This window comes from Macrobrachium rosenbergii, chromosome 1 (genome assembly GCF_040412425.1).
Source record: "Macrobrachium rosenbergii isolate ZJJX-2024 chromosome 1, ASM4041242v1, whole genome shotgun sequence".
Lineage (NCBI taxonomy): Eukaryota > Metazoa > Arthropoda > Malacostraca > Decapoda > Palaemonidae > Macrobrachium > Macrobrachium rosenbergii.
In genome coordinates, this window is record NC_089741.1 from 41,982,304 (window position 1) to 41,991,037 (window position 8,734).

The 8,734-nt window shown below is 38.2% G+C and overlaps 1 protein-coding gene across 2 annotated transcripts in view; it reads left to right on the forward strand.

Annotated features, from left to right (window-relative positions):
* Positions 1-4,451: 4,451 nt before the first annotated feature.
* LOC136826049 (dynein regulatory complex subunit 3-like) overlaps positions 4,452-8,734 on the forward strand; it is a 9,918-nt gene continuing 5,635 nt past the window's right edge. The window contains exons 1-6 of one of the 2 annotated variants that reach the window (XR_010849511.1): positions 4,452-4,722; positions 6,368-6,581; positions 7,264-7,397; positions 7,737-7,892; positions 8,059-8,228; positions 8,728-8,734. The exon at positions 8,728-8,734 is cut by the window's right edge and continues 200 nt beyond it. Coding sequence is in view for 1 of the 2 variants with exons in the window: in XM_067083032.1 (XP_066939133.1) it covers positions 4,672-4,722; positions 6,368-6,581; positions 7,264-7,397; positions 7,737-7,892; positions 8,059-8,228; positions 8,728-8,734 (732 nt within the window). In the remaining variant the exon portion in view is untranslated. The remainder of the gene's footprint in view (positions 4,723-6,367; positions 6,582-7,263; positions 7,398-7,736; positions 7,893-8,058; positions 8,229-8,727) is intronic. The other variant, XM_067083032.1, reaches the window with a different exon arrangement.

Consider the following 8,734-nt stretch of genomic DNA (forward strand, 5'->3'; position numbering starts at 1 on the left):
AGACTAGTTTCATTCTGGTCGCTTGCGATTCTTAATATTCTTCTCCTTGGATGACTCAGTTCGCCGTTGTTAATTATCCTTTAATATAAAACTCTAAATAATCGCTTTACGACGACCAAACGGCGCGACAACAGAACAACAAACACTCTCCCCAAAAGAGCTAGACTGATTATAGTTTCTTTCTGGTCGCTTCCTCCGGTCGCACGTGACAAGGCTGGTCGTTATTCTCTCGAAGATAAGGTGGGCGATTTCGAAATGATTCATGGTTGTTCGTTGACACGCATAAAGCGACTGGTGTGGAATTGGGTTCGTCGAGTGCGTCATGAGGACGTGCACATTCGTGCGGTTCGTAATGATGAGGCTTACGAACGAGTAGAGAGAGAGGCATTTGTGATTAGGATCTCGTATCGAATTACACTCTGCTCAAGTTGCTTAACTTGCAGTAACTTTTAGTCTGAGGAATGTTTGTTTGTTTATGAAGTTACAACAAAGATACAAACATTTACGGTGTAGAAACAAAAAGACCGAATCTCTGCTCTACGTAACGTCAAGGCTTAAATTTGACACCCTAATATGACTGCGTGTGGAAATATGAGACATTTAAAGTGGGAATTGAATGAAATTGGAGAAACTGAATGATTTAGATGAGGCTGTATTCCGAAGCTGGTTGGAGAGAAGCTGCTTGAGTTGGAAATGACTGAAAGATGAATGAACTGGATTTTGATGATGATGATGATGAAACATATGTTTGTTTTTATACCAATGTACTGTACAAAGAAAGCTCCATTTTTGGTGTGCAAGGTTAAATGGCATGGGCTATCACGTGCTCTCAGAAATCAATAGTGTCGTGTAAACGCACTGTTTTAGTTTTCTGTGAAAGAAAACTATTGTGCCGGCTTTGTCTGTCCGTCCGCACTTTTTCTGTCTGCCCTCAGATCATAAAAGCTACTGAGGCTAGAGGGTTGCAAATTGGTATGTTGACCATCCACCCTCCAATCATCAAACATACCAAATTGCAGCCCTCTAGCCTCAGTAGTTTTCTTGTATTTCATTTAATGTTAAAGTTAGCCAAAATCGTGCTATTTGCAACTATATAGCATAGGTCACCACCGGTCTATGGTTCAAGTTTCATGGGCCGTGGCTGACACAGCATCATACCGAGACCACCGAAAGATCTATTTTCGGTGGCCTTGATTATACGCTGTTGCGGCTGTATAGAACACCCGATTGCGCCGAAGAAACTCCGGCGCACTTTTTACTTGTTTTTTTAAAGTAAACAGTTACTATTTTAGATTTCTATTTCAAGTAAAGAGAAGTCAACATTGGCAATTCTCACTGCTTCTGTTAACTAGAGAACTTCCGTGAAAGAAAAGCGCCATTTTACTTAAGATAGTAAGTTTACCCTTTTACCGATCTAGAGCAAATCAATGTAATTTTCTTATTTATTCTCCCGTATCATTGTTTGTGGTCACATGAGTGTGCGGGCTGGTATTGTCCTTATCACACCCAACGGAATGTTTGATTACTGCGTGGTAGAACACATTTGAATGCCGTGATAAGCGAGATGTCGTGATAACTTTAAGGAATTTCTGACTGTACGCCTAGCTTAGCATAAGGAATTTGACAGAGTTCAGCCTTTTCGTTCTGAAAGTTATTTAAATCATAACTGCCACTCTACGTATTTGCATGACGTATCAGTGAATTTATATGTAAATGAAATGATTTTAATCTCAGGTGAACAACATTTTTTGCCTACCACGTCACCGACAATAATAACTTTAAGGTTGTAAAACCATTTGAAGCCTGAAGGACAGTTTATGAAGCGTACGGTTGGTTGCACCGCCTTGCAAACAAGGGAAAGAGAATTTGAGCAAAACAAAACCACATCATATGAAGCATTTGTAAACAAACATAACAATTAAAACAATGCATTAAGGAATTAATGAAAATAAGAACTTCATAGATGGTGGCTTTAAAAGATTTCAAGCGTGTCCTTATAAAAGAGTATGAAATATAAAATATCATTAATGCAATGAGGAAAAAAAGGAATGGCGGTATCAATAGACCTATGGTATTTTTTTCGAGATGTTCCATATAAAATTATTGAATCATGTTGATATAATCTGAAAGGTAATTAAATATCCATAAACAGGATTGTCTACATTACTACATTGTCCTTCTTTGCACATTCTCGTGATTTCAGCAAGTTAACCTTGATAAATATTTTCCATATTTTATTTCCATTGTTTTCTGTGAAGATAAAGGATGGTTTTGTTTCCATTGTTTTTGAAGAATCGTGATTATATATACACGAAAGCATCGTTATTTTATCCAGTGATTCTCTCCACTGAGGAAACGGAGAAAGCTTTCTAAAAACCCACTGAAAAGTAGGGCATAGCTATTGCACCTACCTACTGGTTGTTAGACGCGTTACATGTAATATTACATCACTTAATGACAAGTCTGGAAAACAGACAACCGTGACAAACGCCAATGTGTACATGGTACATTGCATTGGAGAGAGAGAGAAAACTTTCCCCTGCAAGCTTAATGATTTTATGACGAATGTTACACAAAATCTATCATTCTAGACCTATAATTATCAAGCATTTGGAGATTAAAAGCCAAAATGATCTACAAGAGTCGTATTGTTCCTTTCCGGGTGCTAGATTTGTATATATATATATATATATATATATATATATATATATATATATATATATATATATATATATATATACATACATACATATTTATATGTTATTGTAGACTGAGGCAAATTGACATTTTCTTTTGTTAACTTTCCCGCCCTCTTATCAAGGCGGTAACTTTAGACGCATTACGATAAATCCTTCCTAATGCCTCAATTACAGCGATTACACAGATGAAAGGAAGGAAGGAAAGAAAGAGAAAAAAAAAGCTGTCGCGGAGGAATGTCGCTGTTATCGACAGCGACCTTTGAAACCGGTTTCCGCTAGGTTCGGCTCAGAGATCGTGAGAATGTATTAAGGTAGCATAACTAGTATCCATATCAGAAAGATGAGACTAGCGTGGATGATAAAGCATTTATCCGTTGTTATAATCCGCGGGTGAATTACGCGAGTTTATGATGATAACGATTGCAGTGCTATCAGTTTTTGTTTAAATAGAAAATGTTGGTCCTTATTCTGCAGTTAATGAATTAATGATTAAAACATTTCCAAAGCTTCGCAGCCAAGGCATTGGCCTGCATATATGCCAGAATCAAACTGTTTACCTCTTACAACGGTTAATGTTTTTATTACACAAATTGTTGGCCCTTATTCAGCAGTTAATGGACTAATGATGATAACACTTCCACCGCTTTAAAGCCAAGGCTTAGGCCTACACATCTATCAGACTTCAGACAGTTTAATCTCTTACATTTATTGCAGAGTTGCAACGGCTTTACTCTCTTGTTTTCGTGATCTTTCTTTCTTTTACTCAAATTCTTCACTTGGCCAAACCACCTTTATACTTCGTTCAACTTATTTGTTTATTCATTTTCACAGAAAATAGTTGATTCGTAGGCCCTTATCGTAACCTAGTCTTCCTCCCATTCTCTCTGCAAGGCTGAACCAACTGAACGCCCTCCAAGCATCATCGACCCTAGTGTTGTCACGCCACATAACTCAAATCAGTCAATTAATCAGCATACAAACTGACGTTCCTCTTACACTTTCAGCCCTTTCTTTCATGTTTTATGAAAAGAAATTTCATTCACTACAAAAACACTGATAACTAGAAAGAGAAATGCCATTCCTTCAATTTCAGTCTGAAGCTGCAGTTGTTTAGCCTTTCTTCCATGATACGGGATTCCCAAACTTAGAAATATTATTGCAGGATGTTCAAGAAACAAAGCCTAGTGCTGGTGAGCTTAATCTAACAACAAAAACAAGATAATGTAAATATATTTGAGCCCAGTTCAGTTAATACTCTGTTCCCTCGTCTCTAACTGGCATTCAAAATCTCCAGTATTTACGGAGAATGACTCAGTAATATATTTTGTCAAGTAACCCGCGAGAGAGAAAATATTTATTTCAGGACTATTTAAAAAATTCTCAAGCCTCAATGATATACATTATTAGAATATAGAAGTTTTCGTAGATTCAAAATGAGAGTTAAATTCTTTAAGCTTTCTTCCAGTGCTGTGTTCCTCACTACCAATATCGGTAGAATTTCCTGTAGATGCGTTTTTCGCCATCAAATGCATTTTACTTCTAAAATTCAAAGGCAGAATGCTCTGGTTCTGGATAATAATAAAGATAAAAATATGTTATACATATTAATTGATAAATAATATTAATTTTTATCACCAAGCTGCACCAGAGGCAATTATTTACTAAATGTGTGTAAGTGAACGCACTATGGACGCTGGAGCCTAACTCGCGGTTTGCCGGTTTCCATGGAAACGGTGACGCCCAACGCTTGTTGATGTGAGCAGTCAAGAAGCTTTTCCTCGACAGAGGAAACATTCAAAGCCAAAAACTACTTCCATTGTTTCGTTTTCTATCAAGTTGACTTTCAGACAACCGACGAGATGTCTCTCAACCTGAGTGACGACGAATTTGACGTCGCAGAAGACGACGTGCCTGACGAAGGGGCGGAACAGGACGACAGCCAAGTGGAGGAAGCAGACGAAGCACTGATGTTATGCGAAGCCGAGAGTGGAGTGATTGCTTCTATGGCGTTTCCCGCGTCACCGTATGTGATTGTTTATGGTGTTTCGTGGTACTACGTTAACGAGAGAGAGAGAGAGAGAGAGAGAGAGAGAGAGAGAGAGAGAGAGAGAGAGAGAGAGAGAGAGAGTGTTTAATATTTCAAAGCAATGCTACTAATAGCGATTCCAGCATCAAAATAATAAATCACGGAAGTTATTACGTAGATTTAACTCCTGTTTATGTAAACCATCATGATTCTAGGATATTCTTGGTGACTGTTCCTTCTCTTCCATTGCCATCTTTCGTTTTCTTTATGCATTATAATATCCCACCCTTCAAGAGGCATTTCTGTAACTCTCTCCATGATTAAACTGCTCATTTTCCCTCGCTCTCTATTAAATTATAACTTGGCAGTCAAAATCAGCTAGTGGGTCTGCCATACCATTTTTCTTTCGTTGCATCTTTCCCTTCCTTACCGCTAGGCTCAGTAATGTTTCACTAGACCGAGCAGCTGGTTTTATTCTATCATGCAAAGGGTTAATCGGAAATCTTTAACCATTGTTTTTTAAATATGTTTTAAAGCAATTTTTCTTCTAACTTAAATGTCGCTGACGGTGAAATAATGACAAAATCGAAAAGCATTTGTTTATATAGTACTACGTTTAGTGACTGAGCAAGACGACTTAGTCTCATATATCCTTCCAATTTACTCCTTAAACGCGGAGTTACGCCTCAGTTTTAGCTTACCCACCTTATTAATTTTACCTGTTATTACCTATAATTACGTATGAGTACAGGTACGTGTCTGCTGCGACAGGAAGTATCGCTAGGAAACACCAAGACAGGTCCTGACAACAGAAGGTCATGGGATACAACTTTCCCATCCCCTAGTTTTCGCATTATCTTATGTATCTGTGGCGCGTGTTTGTGCAAAAGAATTTTAACAAAATATGTGACCAAACCATTCAGCAACATTGCCTGAGAATACTATTAATCGTCACTATATCATTAAAAACAAATAAAGCAACAAAGATGGGAGCAATGCCAAATATTTCGAAAAGAGTAGCGAAAACTTGATCACCTGGGTCTAAAGTCAACTGACATTTATTCCTTGCCGTTGCAAGGGCAAGTTGCGCGGTCGCTCCTCAGATTTTGGTCAGTTTTTCATTTATCTTAATTCGTTTTACGTATGCAAAATATATGGAATGCTATAAAGGTCTTGATGATGTATAATGAAAGGTAAATGATTCAGTATTTCTCACATTCACGAAAGAGCATAATATTTCTGTAATCATTTTGTAACGTTCTCTTACTGTGACCTTCGATTTTACGGTATTTAGCACAGGCTTCTAATTCATTGTCTGTATCTGGGTGTGGGAATTATCTAGGTCGTTACAGGACCGCAATGACCATGAAATTGTTCACGGGATGCAACAAGTATAATGATTATGCGGAGAGTGAAATTTTAGTCAAGAAGTTGGACGAAGAGAAGAGTCACAATTGCAGTTATTCTAACAAAATAATTTTTTAGCACTAGGCCTATGGACAAATATATATATATATATATATATATATATATATATATATACACACATACATAAACATATACGAGAATTGAAAACCTAGATTTATAAGCACATCCTAACACCGAACAACCGGCAGTTACAACATAGGCCTATCCTCCGCAGGGCGGCCTGAGCCTACGCAAACGGGCAGCACCGACGGAAAAACCAGAGAACGTCATTTTAGAAGACATCGGTACATGGCAGGAAGTGGGCACCATTAGCGTTCAGATGTTGGCTGAGGCGCTGTCAGCCCAACATCCGCATCTTCCGCCTCTGACTCATGGCAATGCGTCTAACATCTGTGCTCATGTGGCCACGCTCTCCCTGCAGTTCAAAGGTGAAAATGAGTGGTGCTTCTCAGTTGCTGCTACGATGATAGTATGTCCCGTGGCGAATCTTTTTGGAATTCATCTCATATCCATTGTGGTTGTTACGTTTTGTACAAAATTCCAAATCCAACAAAATTTAATTCTGTAGGTTTATTATAGTTCAAAAACATGACATTGACTGCATGCTTTGCGTCGCAAATATTTTTTTTTATTTAGATTCATATTACTTTCGACGTTTTTCATAATTTCAAACGGTTTTCATCAGGGCTACGAGAACATCTATTATAAACAAATTAAAGAAACATTTCACATCAAAATTGACCCATCTGTAGTTGTAGTTGTGTTTGTTATAAGCCAAATATTTACACAAGGGTGTATACTTGCCTCGTGCCATGCTAGTAAATACAATTGTCTCACTAGTGAGAACCTGAGATCGAATCCCACACAAGGACTGAGAGGTACAGTTAGGTAATATTGTGTCAAAACTAGGATGGAATTATGCATTCACCAATGATTCTGAGACAAGGGTTTCTGGCCATGATTTCTTTTTTTTACCAAAATGACTGGGAATGAGAACTCACAGCAACTGACTATATTCCAGATACATAATTAAGTGCTCAGGTCAACAGAAGCACTGGATTTTCTACCTACAGGAGATTTAATCATTTCTCTTTTGGCCATTTGCCCTAGGTCTAGGTAGCCTGGACTTCTTATGGATGTTCCAGAGCATGACTCGGCTGGAATTGAGCAACAACTGCCTTAGTGTTGTGGGCGGCCTGGAGAAACTCGTGTCCTTAAACTGGCTGGACCTTTCTTTCAACCAAGTAAGTCTAAATTCTCCTTGAATGTTGTCACACTGTAATATACACAGGGTCCTTTGCATGTTAAAAAAATATAGTGGCTCCCAATAGCCTATATTAAGACTGTAGCTGTAAGAAATTGAAAACGATCAAATTCTGCTGAGAAATATCTTTTGAGGAAAGGGCACTTACTGTATATTAGTGTATCAAGTTAATATTTTAGCTTAATTCATACGACATGTACCTATTTTTAATTATAATGATAACAATAATAATAATCTCCTAAGAACCTTAAGCGCTGGAGCGTTCCAGAACTTGTTACTTGTTTTTCTTTAATCCATTAGTTGTATTTTTCCTTTTCAGTTAACCAGCATGGACGGACTCAGAGAGCTGCGTAATTTAGAAGTATTAGCTCTCCATAACAACAGATTAGAGAAGTTGGATCGCCTGGTTTTGCAATCATTGCCTCATCTGGAAGTGCTCACTTTAGCTAACAACCTCCTGGATGACATCGATGACGTATGTCTCTCTCTCTCTCTCTTTAAAAAGAGAAAAGACCTTTAGGTTGCTTCATAGGCCTAAACTCGTCCACCAGCAGGTTTTTCATCATTTGCTAATAGACCCATCCATTATACTCATCCGCCATGACCTAAAATACTTTACCATCACTTTCTTGACCCACCAGGTACGAATGCTACGTTTACTGGGAGAGCTGTCGAGCCTTTCTTTGTCTTCAAACCCGCTGTGCGATGAACGCTACCCCGAATATGTCTTGGCCCATCTTCCGAATTTGGCCTACCTGGACCATCGTCGCCTCACCGCTGCTGAACATAGCTCGGCACTGAGTGCTTATAAGTAGGGGGATAACATTGTGTTGAAAAGCTTAATTCTTCTGGGTTTCTTATTAGTTATTTGAGGATGTAATTCCCAATTAATTTCTGACACCATTTCAAATCAACCAAATGTTGGTTTAAAGCTTATTAACTATGAGAAGAGGGAACTTACATGAATGTTTTCTGTACATTTCTCTCAAGGCTTTGGGGCAAAAGAGGCAAGATGATGAATGCTGTGATTGGAAATTTTCATGAAAGTCTAACTTGTTACTGTTCATATGGCAAGATAGTAAATGTAAGTGTCCGCTGAAATGGCACTTATTAGAATTTTAACCCCATATTTTCTACTACAGACTAGATGCAAGCATGTTTTCTGGCAAGTTTTGCAATGTCACTGGCAAAACAGAAGCTGGACACGTATTTGCATGTAAAAAACGCTATAATGAACGCAAATGAAGTCACTGCAGTACCAGGTTAGGAAAACTGCTGACTTGTTCATATTTTCTTTTCAACCTCGGCAGAGAAAAG